The 19,656-nt window shown below is 43.6% G+C and overlaps 1 protein-coding gene across 2 annotated transcripts in view; it reads left to right on the forward strand.

The window, feature by feature from the left end:
• The first annotated feature begins 1,901 nt into the window (after positions 1-1,901).
• The window catches only part of TFAP2D (transcription factor AP-2 delta), a 47,639-nt gene continuing 29,884 nt past the window's right edge, over positions 1,902-19,656 (forward strand). Inside the window, exons 1-4 of one of the 2 annotated variants that reach the window (XM_026063964.1) lie at positions 1,902-1,940; positions 2,853-3,350; positions 6,889-6,949; positions 18,090-18,255. In XM_026063964.1, coding sequence (XP_025919749.1) covers positions 1,902-1,940; positions 2,853-3,350; positions 6,889-6,949; positions 18,090-18,255 — 764 coding nt within the window. Of the gene's footprint in view, positions 1,941-2,804; positions 3,351-6,888; positions 6,950-18,089; positions 18,256-19,656 lie in introns of those variants that run through there. The other variant, XM_026063963.1, reaches the window with a different exon arrangement.

Raw genomic sequence — 19,656 nt, forward strand, 5'->3', positions numbered from 1 at the left:
CCCTCCTTCTTTCCTTCCTTCCTTCCTACTGTCCATCCTCCCTTCCTTCCTTCCTCCCTCCCTCCTTCCTTCTTTCCTTCCTTCCTGCCGTCCATCCTTCCTTCCTTCCTGCTGTCCTTCCTTCCTTCCTTCCCTTCCTCCTTCCTTCCTTCCTTCCTTCCTTCCCTTCCTCCTTCCTTCCTTCCTTCCCCATTATCCTCCTGCTTCCCGCTCTTCCTTAGGAAGGAGAGGAAACGCCACAGCCCCGCCGAGCCGAGCGCCCCGCGCCGCGCTGGCGAGGCAGAGCGCGTTTGCTGCTGACCCCTGCGCCCGCCTGCGTGACCGCGCGTCCCCCTTCCAGACAAGGCGTTTCAGTCCTAGCCGTGCGCCTTTGTCCACTCGTGGAAGGAAACGAGGGCTGAATGACAGCTCCTGTTAGCCTGCAGGAACAGATACCGAGAAACCCTCCCCAAACCTGGACCTTCAAAAAATAAGAGAAAAAAAAAAAGGGGGGGGGGGGACGAGAGCCACATGCCTATTTGCCTGCGGCTTATTATTAAGACACCTTCGCAGCTTAAACGCTTAAGAGCGGACCAAATTAAATGGCAATTAAAAGCGAGTTACACCCTCTCCCGTCTCCGGGCTTTATCATTCGTGGGAGCTCGCCCTCGGCAGAGGCAGCCCGGCGGGAAGGGCCATTTGGCCAAGCGCCGCCGCCGAGGCGGGTCCCGCCTCCGCGCAGCCCCGCGCAGCCCCGCGCCGCCCCGCGGGCAGCCAGCGCCGACCCGTCCCGGGGCTGGGAACTCCGCAGCCCCAAACGCACGAGTAGCGCCAGCCCTCGGGGCTGCGACCCGGTGTGACAGCGCAGCCTCCGCCGCTGGGACACGGCGGCGCTTGCCAAACTGGAAGGGAARACAGCCGAGATGGTCCTCAGCTCGCCCCTTCCCTTCCTTTCTCCCCCCTCCCCTTATATATAGATACAACTCTTTAGGTCTACATGTATATTATGTATAAATATAATATGTCGCTGCAGTGATACTTTGTGATCTCACCCTAGTTTTATGTTTGAAAAAGCTATTTAAAGAAGCTTGTAAGAGAGCATATTAGGAAGCTTTACAAGCAGGTTGGAGTGTGGGGTGGACTTAAATTCGATGTAAATTCAAGGGTAAAAAAAAAAAAATCAAAACCAAAACAAACCACGGAGTTTTCATTTAGAAAAAAAAAATACAGTTAAACAGACACACATACAAATGTGCATTCTTAGATGCTGGTCAATATTTAAAAGCAGTATAATCAACAGGAAGGAGCACTTACCTATTGAAAAGGACGGTTTTAATAATATATATTAATATATATTAGCTCTATGTCTTCCCAATAAAATGTATACAAAATACCCCTTTCGATCAGATTAGCTCCCATATTAGCCTGGGTAAGAAAAAGCATTCTAAAGAGTGGAGGAGAAAAATGTATAAAAATGTTGAAAGAACCTACAGTTCCTTATTAGGCGAAGATACAATATTTATTCCTTGTCTCCTGGGATGAAGCTCCTCTATCTATTGTCCTCCCAGTTCTCAGTGCTGATGCTTAATTTTCAAAACTTCTATATTACCAAGGGACCTACGACATCAGCCAAAGAAATACCCAGCAAGTACAAAATCTGATCCAGGGAGCAGCTTTTGTGCAGAGGGAAAATTTTGTTCCTACAGGTTTTTAAGGAGGTGCATGGAAAAGCGAGAGATCTGATCTATGCAGATACATTTCAAATTCTCTCTGTCTGTAGAGATTTTTTTCTAAAAAAAAATTGGGGAAATACATGAACTTTGGATTTTTTAAATTTTATTTTATTTTTTTTTTCTAATTTGGAGAGGGGAATTTTATCCAGAGTTTTTTTCTTTTTTTTATTTTTTTCGGAGAACCAAAAAATGTCAACTACCTTTCCAGGTCTCGTCCACGATGCAGAGGTATTTTGTGTGTGTGAGAGTGTGTGTGCGTGTGTGTGCGCGTGTGTGTGTATGTGTGTGTGCGTGTGTGTGCATATGTGTGTGTGTATGTGCCTGTGTGGTTGTTTCCATTTTTTTTTAAATCCATATTGGACCGTTACATTTAATTATAATCCGGCTTCAGAGATAACTTAAAGAAGTATAGAGAGAAAATTCGTTATGACATCTGTCGCCAGAAAGGGCAACTCATTACCACGTTAAAACCGTTGCCAGAACGAAAATCAGAATAATACCCCTAATAATATAATGAAGTGGAGAGAAATCACCAGCTCGCCAGGAACAGGGAGTTCTCGCTAAAAAGCAGGACTCCCCTTTTCTTTCAATACACAGGAAAAGGAGGGGGGAAATTTTGGATCTGATTCGTTATTTAAAAAAGAAAGAAAAATAGGGGTTCAAAAAAAAAAAGGGAAGGGAAGGGAGAGAGAAAGGCGAGCAGGCGGCAAAGCTTTCTCAATGTGTAACGCTCTAACATAGGGACGGGACTTGTGTGTATTCTCGTTAGTTTCTTCTGTTTGATGACTTTTTGTGTCAGCCCCAGATATTACAGCTGTGATCAGGAGGTGGATAGATAGATGGATGGATGGACAAATAGATAGATAGATTTTTTTTTTTTTTTTTTATTTCAGTGCGTGGATTTCTTTCGCTTGACGGTATTAAGGGCAGGCTGGGCTGTTTATGATTTTTTGAACAGACCTTTATGGCACCAGCCCAAGGTGGGAAAGGAGCTTTTGTGGCTGGGGTTGCAGCTCGCAGGCTTAGACGCTTCTGAAGGGCGAGAAGCGATGCAGGACAGCGTGCTTGGAAGACCCGCACCCGGGGTTTTAAATGACAAACCTCCAGTTTTTGGGTCTTCTTTTCACTTCTTCCTTTCAGATACGTCACGATGGATCAAACAGTTACCGCTTGATGCAGCTGGGATGCCTGGAGTCTGTGGCCAACTCGACCGTCGCCTATTCCTCCTCGTCTCCGCTCACTTACTCTACCACGGGCACCGAGTTCGCCTCCCCGTACTTCTCCACTAACCACCAGTACACCCCCCTGCACCACCAGTCCTTCCACTACGAGTTCCAGCACAGCCACCCGGCCGTCACCCCTGACGCCTACTCCCTCAACTCCCTGCACCACTCGCAGCAGTACTACCAGCAGATCCACCACGGGGAACCCACCGACTTCATCAACCTGCACAATGCGCGGGCGCTCAAGTCCTCCTGCCTGGACGAGCAGAGGAGGGAGCTGGGCTGCTTAGATGCTTACCGCCGCCACGACCTGTCTCTTATGAGCCATGGGTCCCAATATGGGATGCATCCAGATCAAAGACTCCTGCCRGGACCAAGCCTCGGGCTTGCAGCCTCGGGAGCAGACGATTTGCAGGTAAATAGCGTGCGAGCTCCTTCCGAGGCACCTTCTTCTCCCCTCCCCCTGCCTTGTCCCCCCACCCCCCGCACCCCCCGCACCCTCCCCGTTTTCCTCTGCTCAGAATAGCTCTCGTGTAGCTCATACAAAGGAGGGAAGATTCACCCCAAATCCGGTCCAGAGCCCGTCCCCTTCAGAATAAGAACAATAAAAAAATTGGAGGGGGGGGGAAGCAAGTAGTCTTTCTTGGCCAAACAAAAAAAAAAACTCGCGCCTGACTTCACAGCGTAGCTTGTGTCTCTGTTTAGACGGAGACCATGGGATTCGTCAGGAGATTTCGGGGTGTGTGCGTGTGCACTGCCCTCATCAGAGGCATTAGCAAGAGCCACAAACCAAACCACACCAAACGCCCCTCCCTGCTTTTCTTTAACTTTTCCTTTCTTTCGGCGAGCGCATCCGTCTGAATAACTTGCACCGACACAGCAGGCAAACGTGCTAAGGAAGGGATGAAGTGGGAAAACAGGAAAAGGCAGGACAGGAGAAAAAGAAATCTGCTTTTCCGCACACGTAGAAAGGCAAACCTCCCGTTGAACTCTGAGGCATAAAGCAGGGAAGAAATAAACGGGAGCAAATGCTCGTCAGAAATATTCAGTATGATAAAAATCCCTCGCAATATCAGATCTAGATATTGATAGGGAGGGATACAAAGAGATGAGCTGATTTCTTCTATGTACCTATCTCTATATCTATTCATCTGTCYCCCCCCCTCAACGGGGCTCTGGACCCGTCAAAAACCTCTATTTATATGTATCATAACCTGACTTCTGCCCGCTCAGAAAGCCTTTCCCCATCAACTAAAGATTCACCGCTGATAAATTCAGCTGATGCCTGAAATGAAAATTGTATTCAGAAATGAAAACAACGCCCTCCTGTAAATAGTGCTCATTTCGGAAAGCTCTCCCAAATCAAACGCAACTGAAAAACCGAAGGCTCCCAAATTTGGCCGTATTTACTGTACTCTCTTTCCCCCCTTGTTTCGCTCCCATTCACACAAAGCCGGCTCTTTCCAAAGACACATAGGAGTCAAAATCTCGGAAAACCCCGAAGTTTGTAGAACTAAGAAAGCTTATTTTCTTCCCTTTAAAAAGAAACTCCCAAACCCTCTATTTAAATCGGAGAAAAAAAAATCTTTTTTTTTTTTTTTAAGGGGAAAAAAAACCCAACAACCCAACAAAAACGTTATCTTTTATGTTCGCGTGGAGGAAACCCTAACTATTTAAACCTGGCTTTCTCCATTAAAATTCACTATATAATTTTATCTTCTCTGGGCATTTTTGTTTACATTTTTCACAAGGATCTCCTTATGTTACCCCCCCCAAAAAAAAAAAAAAAAAAAAAAAAGTCTGCCATTCACTGCTCAGCCCAACTAAAACCTATTTACTCCTTTTTATAACCACGTCTGCTGCTGATTTTTTTGTATCTGTACAAATTTTTTTTCTTTGGCAGGCACAAAGCCTTGTATTTTTCAAAAGAGGGGATTAGGAACGTTTGCAAGACAGCAGACAATGCCTAAGTCCCGGGCAAAAAAGCACCATAGTTTATCCAATTTTCGACTTAGTGCCATTCAACTGGTCATTTATGCAATGTCATCCGACCAAACAACATGTTTCCCCTTTTTTTWAAAAAAAAAAAAGGTTTGGTTAAGCTGCTAGAGGCACATTCTTATTTTATTTATTTAAAGAAGAAAAAATAAACAGCTTTTCTTTCGAAAATATTCATCTTTCGATCACACTTTATTCGAAGATAAATATCCTAATTTTCCACTTACGTCTTTGTACCTAACCATTTATTTATTTCCCTCCTTCCTCTTTTCCGAAAAGAAGAGGGAAGTGTATTGAGGTATCGAAAAGCCTGAGCGGTGAGAAGTTGAAAATACTAATATTTGTCTTTATGATTTAGGTGATTCAGAACAAACTTAGACTCTTGCGAATATCACCTTGGGCTTAGTGGGAAGCGTTTTGGTGGCGAACAGAAATAAGACTGCACGCAAACACTTTTAAACCAAAATTATGGTCTAACCAGTCTTCCCCCTTTCTCCTTAGTCTTTCTTTTTAAAACGTTCATCAGCATATGCCTCATTTCAAATGCAACAAATGTAAATATACTTTTCCCTGCACAGAATTTTAAGTGAATGTCCAATAGTTTCGAGGGCGGTTTAAGTCAGCCTAACAGATGCAAACAGTCTTGGAGCTGGAGTGGCATCTTTCAGTGCCCTAAAAAGATTTTCCATGGGCAACAAAGAAAACTGTCACACCTTTTCCCATCACCGCTTTAATTTATGCTCAGTCGCCAAGTTTTTTTCATATTGATTTCATAATCACTTTAAGGCAGAACACTTAAAATAAAAAAGAGCCTTGAAAAGGAAGGTCTTACAGGGCCAGCGCCAATATGGTGAAAGTGGGGGAGAGAGCCAGGACTGTAAAGGTTGTTTTGTAAAGTGGGGTTTTTATTATGCACCGACTCTCTCCGCATTTACTTAACTCTTCACGGGCTGTTGAGTAGGTTAACACCCTTAAAGGCCTCTTTCATGTCCAATACCTCGTTTGTTTGTAAAGGAAAATGCGTCTTTAACACATTTCCACCGGGCAAAGATTTAGGTTTGTTTTGTTGTGTTTTTTGTAACCCCCAACATAAGGAAAACCCAAAGAAAACCCAACCCTTTCAAGTCTTTTATGATTCCAATAAAAATATTTATTAAAGAGGGCGAAGATCTCAAAATAATAAGAGTCTTAACAGGAGAATAAAGAAGCGAGCTCTCTTCGGATGCACAGCAGAACCCGTAGGCAGGCTTTTGGAGGGTTCTTCACGCCGTACTCACATATATGTGCCTGTGTAGCTGTGTATACGTGCGTGTATGCACACAGATGCGTATTCGTCCCCACCTATGGACAGACACACGCGCAGACAGACGCATATCCTCGTCCCCATTGTTGCACTCCTTGACTTTGCATAGCCGGCAAAGCCCAGCAGCTCCTCTTTGTGTACTTTGCGTACACTTTGGAAGTCGATATATATGCGTCACTAAACATATATATTTAGATGTGAACACACATATATATTACTGTATGTAAACATACAGATATAGTATATAAAACCGTGTATTTTTAAGTTTCTGCGTCCAAAAGCACATGTATTTACGCAACTGCAGAGCGCGTATATATCTGTAAGGTCCGAACACRCTATTCTCTCAAGAATACTTGTTTGCCTCTCTATCCTGCCGTATAGCTACCGATCAACCTCCTCCGTCCAGGAGAAATTCGTATTTAAATGACAAAGAAAGTGACATTGTTCTGCATTTCATGAGGTAGGGACAGACTGCAGGATGGCGGTGTGTTTTCGCGTTGAATTCGGTGAGAATACTTCTGTTTTTCCAGTTCACCTTAACTATTGTTCCTGAGAGAGTCCTGTGACAAAGCAAAAGCCGTATGATCTGTCTGTGGGTTTCGGTATCTGAATTTTCTTTCTTTTCTTTCCTTTTTTCCCATCCTTACTTAAGAGCTCAGTGGAGGCCCAGTGTGGACTTGTACTGAACGGTCAAGGAGGTGTGATAAGAAGAGGTAAGAGGTTGTAAATACTTGTGACTATAATTTTTTTTAACATAAAAAAGCCTTCTGTTTCTTTCTCTCTCTTTCCGTCTGCAACTGTTTAGCGTAGTTTGGATTTACTGCTGAAATACTGATAATTTGAGGTTTGACAGAAGTATGTCCAAACTGGCTTAGAGCACGTCACATTTCACAGTCCATTTGCACTTTACAAGTGATCTGTTCCTCGGTAGCTCTCGGATAATCCCGCTGAATCCAGAGCTCTCTTGTCTCGTTTTATCGAGTTGATCCCTGATAGTGAGTTTCAGAAACGTGCTCCCTGGCTCCGGGCTGTTAAATTGGCAGTTTGATCTCATGTGGGGAAAGGAAAGAGCTTTTTTGGAAATGTGATTTCAGTAACGCTACAGGCCAGTGTGGAACCCGCTTTTGACAGCGTAACTTTATTTGATACCATCTATTGATGAAAATATCTAATGTCGAAGTTAGAGGCAAGATTTGAATTCTTACTCAGTTCTTCAACATTTGGGGAATTTGAGCGTTCTGGGGGCTTATTATCATTATTTACTGCGAAAAGAAACAGAAGAAGTCTAAAGGCCTAATGTAGGAACATATTCTAACAAGCTTAAAATCCATACTTTCATTCACAGTATAAAAACGAATAATGCAGTCGGAGACAGGCTACTTCGGGGCTCAGCCTCTTGGAATACGCTCTTCTCACTCAATTATTGTCTTTCCTTGTTCATTATTTCCACCTTGAAAGTCGATATTTAGGGAGAGATTTTCGGTGAAGTGACAGGATAGTGGCAGAAAGCTGATTTTAGCAGCCAGCTCCCTCGGCAAACTTTATGCAGAAATAACCGCCTCAGGGTGAGGAGCAGATCTGGGAACGAGTGGACACACAGGCGGTTATCCTCAGCCGATCGGGGTGGTGGTGGTGGGGGGGCTCCATTCCCAGCGCCTCCTGCCCCTTTGGGAAGCGCTCCCTGAGAAACCGCAGCCGCGGTGGGGAAAGGAGGCGGGGGCGCAGGGAGGGCGGCTTTGTCTGGGCTTTCCGCGGGGCGGCCGGCGGGAGGGGCGGCGCGGCGGCGGCGGCGGCGGCGTGGTGCTGAACGGACAGCTCCGCTCGCCGCCGCGGCCGGGCGAGGGCGGGAGGCGACGGCGGGACTCCGCGCTGCCCCGCGCCGGGATGCGAGCTAGCAAACCCCGGGTGCTCTCGGTGCGTGTGTCACTGATTCCCGCTGATATTAATTCCCCCCAAGGCAGTGCTTTCGGTTTTGACCTCCTCGGAAGAAGCGGGGGTTGTTCGCCGAAAGAGGGAGAGGGAAAGGCTGGATCCCCTTCAGATGGGGWCGGTGTCTGTCATGTTTGACTGCGGTTCTCATATCCCAGCTGATGGGCGATTTAAACCTCAGCTCAGCTCAACTCCTCTTTATTCATCTCTCCAGCTCCTGCTAAGGAGATTCCAATTACCTGTGCAGATGATTATAGTCAAGTCTCTCTCTTTCTCTCTATCTCTTTTTTAAAGCGATCAAATTATTCAAGGATTTAAAGATTGATAGTATAGGAAATCCAGGATGCAARTTCAAGGTTTTCTCTACCCTGATCTAAGTGCTGAACTACTACTGCACTGCTATCTATCTCTTGGCATATTCAGGGACGATATCAAAGACGAGCGTATAAGTTTCAAATGTATATTAAAAATACATAATAAATATTTTGTCCGACTTCAAAAAAAAGCGATAGGTGTTAGCAGTAATCAAACATCCTGCGCCTAAGCGCTATACAGTATCCCATATAAATAAATCAGACTTCTTTTCTAGTAATACATCAGTAAGAATATATTAACTAGAGAGTGGCTTCCCTAATATTTTAAACATCTTGTGTCAGATTTTTTATTTTATTTTTTCACTAATACACACATATATTTTTGTAAAGGTTGCTTTTGAGTGTTTTAAATGTGATAGCAAGAAGGAGAGGAAAAAGGAAGGAAAGAAGGAAGAGGAAAAGGAAGGAAAGAAAAGGAAGGGAGGGGGACGGAGGGAGGGAGGGAGGAAGGAAGGAAGAAAGGAAGGAAGGAAGGAAAAAGAAGAGAAGAAGAAGACAGAAAAGAGAGCGAAAAGAAAGAAAAGGAGAAAGAAAGAGAAGGAGAAAGAGAAAGAGGAAGAGAAAAAGAAAAAGAAAGCGAGAGAGAGAAAGAGAAAAAAGGACAGAAAGCAAAAGAGCGAGAAAGAGTGAAAGAAAGAGAGGGAAAGAGAGAAAGAAAGGAAGCAAGGAAGAAAGGAAGAAAGAAAGAGAGAGAGAGAAATACTTTCCCAATGGGCAAACACTATTCTGTAGCCCTCTCCAAAAAGCAATCTTTAGGAAGGCCCGTGGTTAGCAATCCTGGTATTAATACTGATAGGAATGACAAACCTCACAAGCACGGCTCTTCCCCGCTTCCATCTCTGGCTGCCATTGCACATATCATCTGCCTTCGAGATTGTTTAGTGCAGTGATTTGGTGTTTGCTTTTAATGAGGCTCGGAAAGTAAAAGATTTTTGCAAGGCTTAGGTGCTGGCGAGCTAATTACTAGCTAGAGAAAATATTTGCCACCGATTCCAGGGCAGAGATCCCCATGCTATCACTTTCAGTTACTGGTGTGCAGGATTTAGCCCGGAGCTTCCCTGCTCTAACCATCAGAACCAATAATCTTTACTTTTCCTACTGCTCGTGTATCGATAGCTTCTCTAGCCTCAGGCAGMGGCTTTGATATGTTAATATTTCTGAGTACCAAATTCTGCAGAGATCATATTAATGTTGTACATACAGAGTGGAGCTTTGCCTTAAAGTTGAATATTCAGATCGCTCGTTTCAAAAGAAATCACTTGAAGAAATGAAGCTTCTATTTACAGGAGTCGTCTGTGTTTTTTAATCATTAAAAAAATCCCTCCCCTCTTATACATTCCCATTAATCGTCTCAGGCTTTTATTACATACCCACTCCCTTTTAATTCCCCTCTAGGTTGCCATTTTAAAAGCAGAAGAACCTGATTCCTGTTTGATTTCTCTCTTTCTCTCTCTCTTTCTCCCCCCCCCGCCTTTTTTTTTTTTTTTTTTTTTTTGTGGAAGCTTCTTTTTAAAATGCTCCCCTCCAAGCCCCCTTCCACACCCATCTCTTCGCCATCCGTCGTACACGAAATGTATGCAGTTTTGGTGTCCTCACCTCCATATATTTGGATTAAAAAGACAACACGGTGACATTTGGCCTGCATCGTTTTATGAAATCGAGATGGCAAACTCCAAAAAAAGCTCTTGTTTCGCTTTGTGATCATCCATCGTTCCTGCCCCAGGCTAATTTCAGAAGCTTAAATACTGCTATCGCCTCTGGGCCATGAAGAGAGAAGGGCCAACCTATCGGCAATAGCTCTTTTTCGATTGCCCTTGGCAACATAAAATACAAACTTCTTTGAATCAAAACATTTTTGGGGAATTAATATGATCTGAACTCTGCACGTTTTAAGAGATCTTGAGTTTGTCAAATCGCTTAGAGGTGACTGACATCCGAATGCATTAGTGCCTAGCTAGGAGCATCCTCAGATCTTATTTGATTAAAAAAAAAAAAARAAAGGAAGAAGAAAAAGGAAAGAATGAAAAAAAAAATACTCTTCTTAAAAGCTCAAGCATCAGTCACCATAAAGTCTGCCAATAAAATCCGGGGAAAGACGCTCCCCTTTCTAGCGTCTGCCTTTTATGTACTTAGCCGTAGTAGCGCCTCTCATTTGAAAGGCGCTCGCTGAGCCTTGATCCTCTTCCCCAACCCGAAATTTTAATTTGAGGCCCTTAAACTGCCTCTTGACGACTCAGTCATTAAGGGCGAACTTCTGGGCMAGGAGGTTGTAGGAGGCGAGTGAAGGCTTTGCACCCCCCTCCAGGAGAGTTTTGGGGCACAGGCGACGGGGAGAAAACAGGGGGCTGGGGCGCTACTACTTTTCCACTGCTTTACCCAGGCTTTTTCCCAGGTGGGCAAGGTACAGGGCTTACATCCCCCGCGTGATCCCTTCCCTGGCCGGCTCCAGGGGAAGAGCCAGGCTCAGGCCCGCGGATCTCCCCGCCAGGAGCCCCGCTTTGCAGCCAAGGCGGCCTCGGGGCAGGTCCGCTCCGACTGCCTTCGCCTCGCTCTTCTCGCCTTTCCCTTTCCCCGGCTCTTCTGCGCCCCGCAAGAGCCTCGGGACTCCGGTAAAAGCCCATTACCGTGTGTTCGGGTCCTAATGCGCTGTCATTAGTAGTGTTGTCTTTTTTTTTTTTTTTTTTTTTTTTTTTTTTTTTTTTTTTTTTTTTTTTTTTTGTTCTCCTTTCTTTCCTCTTCCAAGGGCCAATTTAAATCGCATTAAAACCCTAAATAGCTGCCTTAATTAATGGCCCTCGCGGCTCCAGCTGAGATAATCTCCCGCGGACTAAAGCCAGCGCCTCCCCAAATCGGGCGGCGAGTTTCAGGTCTCCGGGAGTTTGGGGCTGGGGAAGGCGGCGGAGGTGTCCGAGAAGCGGGGCTGCAGCGGGCTCTGTCAGGGCATCGCCTGCTCGGGAAGGGAGCAGAGCTGACTTCTTCCAAAATGGTCCTGGAGGGAGCGACCCCTTTGGGAAAAGTTTAGGAAAAGGATGTGAGGATGGCTTTTGGGGGGGGTTGAAGCTTTTTTTTTTTCTGCTGATCTGCGAGGAGATCTTTCGTGGCTACGTACAGAGGGGCGGTAGGAAGCCTTTGGGCAGGTATCCTGGGGTCTGTGCTGCTCCCCTCTCCCTGGTGGGAAGGGGAAGGTTGTGTTTTATACCTCTTCTTGCTCTATTCCGAGCTCGGGGCTTCCGTGGTCGGCACGGTCTCGGGCTTGTCCTGCGTGAGCGGGGATTTCGGAGCCGCGCACACGCGGCGCACACAGCACAGCGCAATCCCCCGCACCCCGCAAACCCGGGCACGCACGCAGGGCAAAAAGCGTAGACAAGCAGGGCACGCGTGGACAGCAACACACACGGCTGAAAAGGGAGAAAGCACACGGGGCACCCAGCAGGACCCCCCCCCCCCCCGCGTAGGGTTGAACACAACACGCGAGCTCACAAACATACACACACACACACACGCTCGGCAGCGCAAGGCCACGCACACGCGCCACCTGCCAGCGCCCCCTCCGCGCACCCCCGCGGAGGGCCCGGGTCCCCCCGCCGGCACCGCTCGCTTTGCCCCCGCACGCAGCGCAACGCGTGGGACGCCACGGGCAGAGCCTCAAACCCTCACCCCGCGCTCACACGCGGAGGGCAAAACCCGTGGCGAAGAGCGCGCACGCACAGCCGGAGCGGGCACGGGAAAGTGCGGAGGAGCTCTTGCGGCTTGTGCATACGAAAGACAAATGGGGCTTCTTCTTCTTCTTCTTCTTCTTCTTCTCTTTGGGCTCTATTCGTGGTTTGGATCCCTGTCCTTCACCCTGAGAGCTGGGGAGGTGTGAGCTCCTGCACTGGAGCGCCGGTGGAGCGCTTCTCCCGGGTGGCCGAGACTTAAGGTCTTTTTGCAGATCGGTGCAGTCTTCAAAGTTGAGTTGCAGCAACGGATCCTCTTTATTTATGCTATTGTGTTTCCACCACAATTCCTTGCTTCTGCCAGGCTATATTTTGCGTGGTCTAAACTTAAACGCTTAGTTCTCTTAAACGCTGTACGTGCTTAAGTGACTGGTCTTAAAAACTGCTGACCTCATCATTCCCACTGAGTAGATGTGCTTAAGTTATATGAGGTGTTAAACCTGACTGAATAATCCACGCTTATCTTCTAGTTTATATATAAAAAATATTCTGTGCACACAGGTATGCCCGTGCTTCCATAGGATGAATGTTGTGGTGAAGGACGTTTTCTCAGAATTGTTCATGGCCACGAAATGATCTGCTTTATGTGACTAGTTACATGATGCAAAGTTTTAACTCATAAATTAAAAAAAAAAAAAAAGGATAACTGTGCGTGGAGGGGGGAGCGATACTTATTCTATATTTTTCCTGACTAAAGTACATGAGTTTTAGAATTTTGAATATTTAGTTCCAGACCCAATTATTGGGTCATTTGAGGATAATTTGAAGATAATTTAAATAGCTTATAGACCTTTGGGAACTGAACATGGGATTAAATAAGACTGATAAACCATATACAGTTAACTGATTGCCTAGATTTGCCACTTGTTAGAGGAAAAAAAGCTGAAGAGGGGCAAATTTTCATGCCTTCATTTTGTAGCATATTGTAACCTTGCCAGAATTTCAGAACAGAGCAGAAAATATAAGCTGTAGACTCCTAATAACAGCACCTGTAGATATAAATAATGGACTAATAAAAAGCATAGCACGTTATTAATATTTTATACAAGATTAATCTCTAGGCACTCACACGCGCTTATACTTAATAATGTACACAAGCATACACAAATACATATATCCTGGAAAACAAAACAAACAGCACATTCTCAGCATTGTCACCAGTAAACTAGGCAGTTTCCTTCCATAGCGGCACTATATTTGTGGGTGAATATTTTGGAGAAAGGGACTACCTTTTCTTGAACAAATATAAATTACCCGTCGTATTGCAGCTGTTACTATTAACAAACAAGAAATTACATTGGAGAGTGTGAGTATGTGTTTATCTATACAAAATTATACACATACATTAAAAAAAAAAATTTATATCTAACATGCTAAAAGGTGATCCCGTGATATCGATGGAATTTTCTCTATTTCTAATAAAGCAATAGCATTACTTGTTATGAAAGGTATAAAATGTGTTTTTACCTTTTACTTTGCGGAAGAATAATATGAGAATAGGTATTTTGACAATATGAAGTTACACAAATATTTAATGCTGAGGGCATTGGGGGGACTTACATTTGAGCAGATACCTAAGCGCATAAATTAATCAGAGAATAAATCATCTCTAGCCACCCTGTTGTCCTGCTCATCTATACAAAGGAAAGCCTACAATCAAAATAGAACAATCCCCTTTTGCATCACGAGTTTTTGGGATTTTCACTGTGTTGACAAGACTGGAGCATGTTGCCGTTGGGTTAGAGTATGGCTCTGTTGCTGTTCTCACTGCTGTCATCTACACAACTCCTCATCACTGTGTGCTGGCTTTTTGCACTGACTTGCGTTATTTGATGGGCAGGCAGGAACAAGGAAGGGGAAACACTCTCCCGACGTTTGCTGTGACTACCTTTTTCAATATCACGTAGCCTAACTTTTGTTTGTTCTGGGCTTAGGAAATGAAGCAATAGCGCAGTTCACACAATGGAGTACATAGCGCTCAAGGCTGAACCAGTCAGCCAGAGAGAAAAGGATTGGGCCCCAAAAGAGGGGCCGCAAAAATGAACGTAGTCTTTCCTTATTCTTCTCTCTCAGACCATATGACAATAATCTCACCTCCCAGTTGAATTTATTGTAGCTGAAGTGATTCAGGATATGGCAGAATTGGGCCCAGGGTCTTCCACTCAGATGTGGTCTGCTGTTCCTTCTCCACAAAGTGTCTGTCTTCTCCTCCTGTCCTTCTTCTTTCGAACAATTATACTTGTTGAAATCAGCACGAAGATGACAGATCAGAGGGTGAATTATGCTGTGAAGAAAGAAGAAGTAATTGAATAGATCTGGATAAAAGACAAGCCCTGAAGAAGGGTTTGTGTGCCTGAAAGCTTCTCTCATTTTTTTCTCCAAATCTATCAGTTGTAATATAAAAGATACTCCCTCTTCATCTAAATCTTGTCTCGCTTGTGCCCTTAGACTTTTGCAACTGTAGCTACACAACTACCACTGGTTATAGTCATATCTAACACAGCATTTTATGACAACAGTTAATGTGGGACCAGACCACGTAATCACTTCACTGCGTGAATAGTCAGCTGTCCTAAAAGGAGCCCTTTAAAGTTCGCAGGTCCATGTCGGGTGGTACCCGGACCAGTAAATTGCTGAAGCAATCTGCTGGGCCATCATACCAGTTATCTCAGCTTCCACCTGCTCGGATATTCTTTTTCCTAGCCTCAAAGTAGGACCACTTGCATGGGTTAGGAAGCAATCAGCTGCAGTCTCCCCTCTTTATGTACACTGGTGGGCACATTACCTTGCCGTGGCTATATATGGGGCTCATCTCATGAGATAACTACTTCTTATGTATCCTGACACCAGAATCTAGCCCGTAAACATTTCTAAAGAAAGTAAAAGCTACAAAGAGGAATATGGATCTCTGGGTTGAACTGCCAGACTTGTGAAAGGCATTATTTCCATTTTCTTTTTACGGGCACTTCCTTCTGCTTCTTTAACTGTTTTCTGTTAGTGTCCCACCTCTCAAAGACCCCGTTATCACAAGAGCAGCTCAGTGGTTGAACAATGATTGACTTTTCTAACAGCAGCTACAGGGGCATTGGGCTGACACGAAGGAAAAGCTGGTCGCTGCCACTGCTGCTTAATGCGATATAAAATATCTTGTCCTCTCCCTATTGAGCTGCACTTCTTCACAACATAATTTCTCCGCTTTAATACACAACCAGAGTACACTAAAGAGTGTGTGTTTGGCAGAAAACATAACCCCTCATCCTCCAGTGTGGTTACACTTATCTTTTCTGTTTCCACCAGCCTTACCTTTATTTACTGCTATTTCTTTTTCTGCTACCGCTCGGTGTCAAGGCCAGAACGTCATCCCTCACCTCTCCAAGGTGGTGTCTGGGGGAGGAAAGCCTTGCCTCGAAAGCTGCATGCAGTTTGAGACAAGGACACAGCTTTGTCTGGAAAGCACCACACTGCTCTCTGTTGCTGTGTCAATGAATAATTAATATAGTGAAATAATTATATGCAACAGATTTTACCTTCTTGTAATTTGCAACTTGTTCTCCATGTTTCTGGAAAGCAAATGACTTTGACTTGTTTTATTTTACATTTAACCCATACCTGGCTTACTTGGAATTGCTTGTCAAGGTGTTTTTAAACATTTTAGGCTGCAATTAACCTTTTACTAAGTAGTAATGAGAAGTGTTCCAATAAATCTGGTTAGGGTAGGAGCAGCTGCAGGATAATATATTTTTGGATTAAAGGAACAACTATTTATCTGGTATAAATGGAGCACATACAAGCTTAACCTGGCAAGGAGATAAACTTTAATATTGCACTGATTTCAGTGCAGTCTCACTGATCATAAAATTTACAGACTTATTGAAGTAAATAAATATGTACCCATTGCTACTGTTTTCTTGACACATATATATGTACATGTGTGTATATATATTTGTGTATCAGTGTGGCAAGAGATGCCAAACAAACAAATCTACCCAGTGTTAACACTCTTCACAAATGCACCTTACAGACCAGAAGTTTGAAAATGTTGATTGAAAATATTTATAGTTTTCTGTGCAGCCTTGCCTTAAATATGAAAGAAAAAAAAAGAAAGAAAAGAAATTCAGGCATGTGGCACCAGATTTCTGCATTTGAGCATCTGAGCTCATATACTGTAACACAAAGCTGTGCAAAAATGTGCATATGTGACCTTCATGTGTATGCATTTTTTGATGCATGATTTGTCTTTATATCCCAACAGAGAAGTGGACACTAACAACTTGCCTATACTGTAATTTGAAAAGTCCTAAAATACCCTGCTGTTCTGAGTCAGAATCTCACCCATCTGGGATTTATACCAAGAGATGTTCTTTTCCAACTTTGTTGTCAGTGCAAATGTTTAAACGTACCTTTGAGAGCTGAAATATTTGGAAAGAAATTCTGTTTGCCTTATGCAAACAAGCAATAGTGTGCTTTTAATGAAGTTTCATCCTTGAACTATATCCCTCTATCTCTGATAAAGCTGGAACATACATAATCACCTTGATTTTAAGAGGTTTTACTTGTGGAAGAAGATAGAGTAAAAGTCTTAGGATCTGGCCTAAAGAGAGCTAATCTACTCTACTGTACTCTACTGTACTCTACTCTATTTCTAACAATAATAAAGCAAATTTTTGCAGTGTAAAGGAAGCAAGATGTTCATAGGAAAGAAAAAAATGTAATGGTAGCTTAAAAAATACAGTATCTTTCCTTTAAACATGAAGGAGGTGCACGAAGTCATTCTGCTGTAAGAGGGTCTTTATATCATCGTCCTCACAGAAACCATCTGAATTCCTTCCAGTAGCGCACTGAATGATGTGATATGTTATATCACTGTCATATGCAGTTCATTCTTTTTCTCATCTTTCCCCCAGGGAAGAATTGTGCATGCAGTGGTAAGATTTATTTTTTCCACAGATTTTTTTTTTTTTATTATTATTATTGCAGTCAGGTTGGAGAAGGCAGGTCAAGGAAAAGTGCTTTGCACTTAGTGATAAAATATGTGCTGGTTAGTCCTTAAGTTTTTTTTTTTTCTGAGAGTTTGTCCTATCCTCTTGGATCAGCTCCAGAGAAAGTTTTCTCTCTTGCTCTCTCACAGATTAACTTTATGCATATGGTTAAAAGCTCCGTTTTGCCTGAGGAGTTATTGATCACAGTCTTTGTTGAAAGATTTGGTGATCGTTCAGCAATTTTAGAACCTGGCCAAATAATTGCTACTTTCAAGAAATAAACAGTGCCAGAACTAATCTGAGATAAACTGCTGTAGCTCAATAGAACTCAGTCATTAATATCAGCCTAAGAGCTGACCTAGCTCTAGAGGTATATGAGAGTTCAAAGGTGTGAAAAGCTGTTTTGGCTGCAAATCAGTGCAAACCTATAGCTCTCTCGCATCTTTGTGATCCTAAACACTGCTATGAGAGATAAAATGAGCATTTGTCATTGGATAGATATCCTAAATTTTTCACCAGCTGTATTTTTTAAATCATGAGTGATACTTGAATCTGATTCAATCATATGATATTGCCATACTGGATACAAGAATCTTCTGTTGACATTATGTAATTTTTACCGAGTGCGAGATCAGATGAGGTAGCCCTAATGACCTGTCGTGACTGTAAAGTTTCTGTTATCTAATACTTCACTTTTCCTGAACTGAAATTTCAATCCATTCATCCTTCTCAAAGGCTGTGGTGCAACATAAAGAAAAAAAAAAAAAAAACAAGTACACGACAGCATTGCTCCTCATGATTGAATTTGTCAGAGTACAAGAGTTCCCTCCCTCTAATGCTTCATTTGTTTTGTAGGTGGTACCTGCGTTGTGAACCCCACTGACCTGTTCTGCTCTGTACCTGGCCGCTTATCTCTACTCAGCTCCACTTCTAAATACAAAGTGACCATTGCAGAGGTGAAGAGGCGTCTTTCACCACCAGAATGCCTCAATGCTTCTCTCTTAGGAGGTATTTTGAGAAGGTAAGTTGAGGGCAAGAATAACAACTGCAAGAATGTGCTGTCATTTCTGTGATTTTATTTTCCCCAAATATATTTTTTCCCCCCACTTGGATAGACGATCATAGCTTGAGAAAGCAGAAGGGTGTAGAGTGTGAGTAAAGACTGTTTCTAGGGACATTTTCAATTAAAAAGAACAAAATTAAAGATTGTGTTGCCATTTTCACAGGAAGGTTACATTTTTCAGTGAACTGATTTTTTTTTTTTTACTACATCAGCTCTTAAAAGGTGGACAGGTGTTGTTTTTCTTTGTTTTGAATAATAAAAGCAAACCAAACCAAACCAACCTCTGTGCATGGAAAATTTCACAAGACCCACAAATCTGACTTTTTGTTGAGAAACTATTTGAAAGCAAACTGTTCTACGAGGTGTAGTCACAGTCCTCGCCAAACCAACAAAGAGAACATGGAGGTGTGGGGCTGCCTCACTCTTTCAGCCTTCCTTGAATGTGCTTTGAATACAGAAAGGACAGAGATAGCAGAAGACACTGGTTTAGTTCTTCTTGTTGTGAGACACTGGAGGAGAAGGAAGTATTTGGGTACACCTGCAGAGTAGTCACAGAAAGGAGGAAAGCGGCAGATTGTGCATCACATTACAAGCGAAAAACAAGGAGGCAACTGTAATTCAGCCAGGCATATTTAAATCGCAATGTCCCTGAGGCATCAACTTAGATGGCACAAACTACTCGAATGCCCTTTGATCAAAACTAGCTGGAAACTCATAGACTGTTTCACTGCTGTCACTGAAGGCCACATTGATCCTCATACTCATGCTGAAAGTCATTTTACACAACCTGCACTATTCTAAGACTTATAGTAGTCCAAGAGCTGTCTCAAGCCATCTTGCAGAGGACTAGATCCCAAAATTGTTTCAGGGCACAAGTCACGTTTAACTGCCTTTATGGGCTTCAAAATCCAAAATCTACATCCTCAAAAATTTCACGCTGCTTCACCCTGGAGTTGCTTTCAGCTAGTAGTCACATCGTATTCACTTTAAATGCTCATACCAAAGACCTCATTAATACCAGGGCAAGGTATTAAGAATGCAAGGCCACAAACCTGAACACTGGGGCTCAGTTGTCTCTGCTTTAAACTGTTAGAGGGTCCCCATACGTTTTTGACTCAGGCCAAATATCAGTCTCCTAAATCATTCCTGGGCATGAGTCAGGAATTAGCACAAACTGTGAACTATTCCCAATCAGCAGCTTGGATGCAGCCATTCTGTTTTGCAGGGATGAGAGTGTAGATGTATGGAGTAGGGAGTTAAGAATCTGGCTCCGAAAGACTTTCCACTGGAGTCATCAGAGCAGACATTACCCTATATATTTACTAGTAAGGTGTATATGATTTCTAGTGTGATATGAAT

This window comes from Apteryx rowi, unplaced genomic scaffold (genome assembly GCF_003343035.1).
Source record: "Apteryx rowi isolate R43461 unplaced genomic scaffold, aptRow1 scaffold_205, whole genome shotgun sequence".
Classification (NCBI taxonomy): domain Eukaryota; kingdom Metazoa; phylum Chordata; class Aves; order Apterygiformes; family Apterygidae; genus Apteryx; species Apteryx rowi.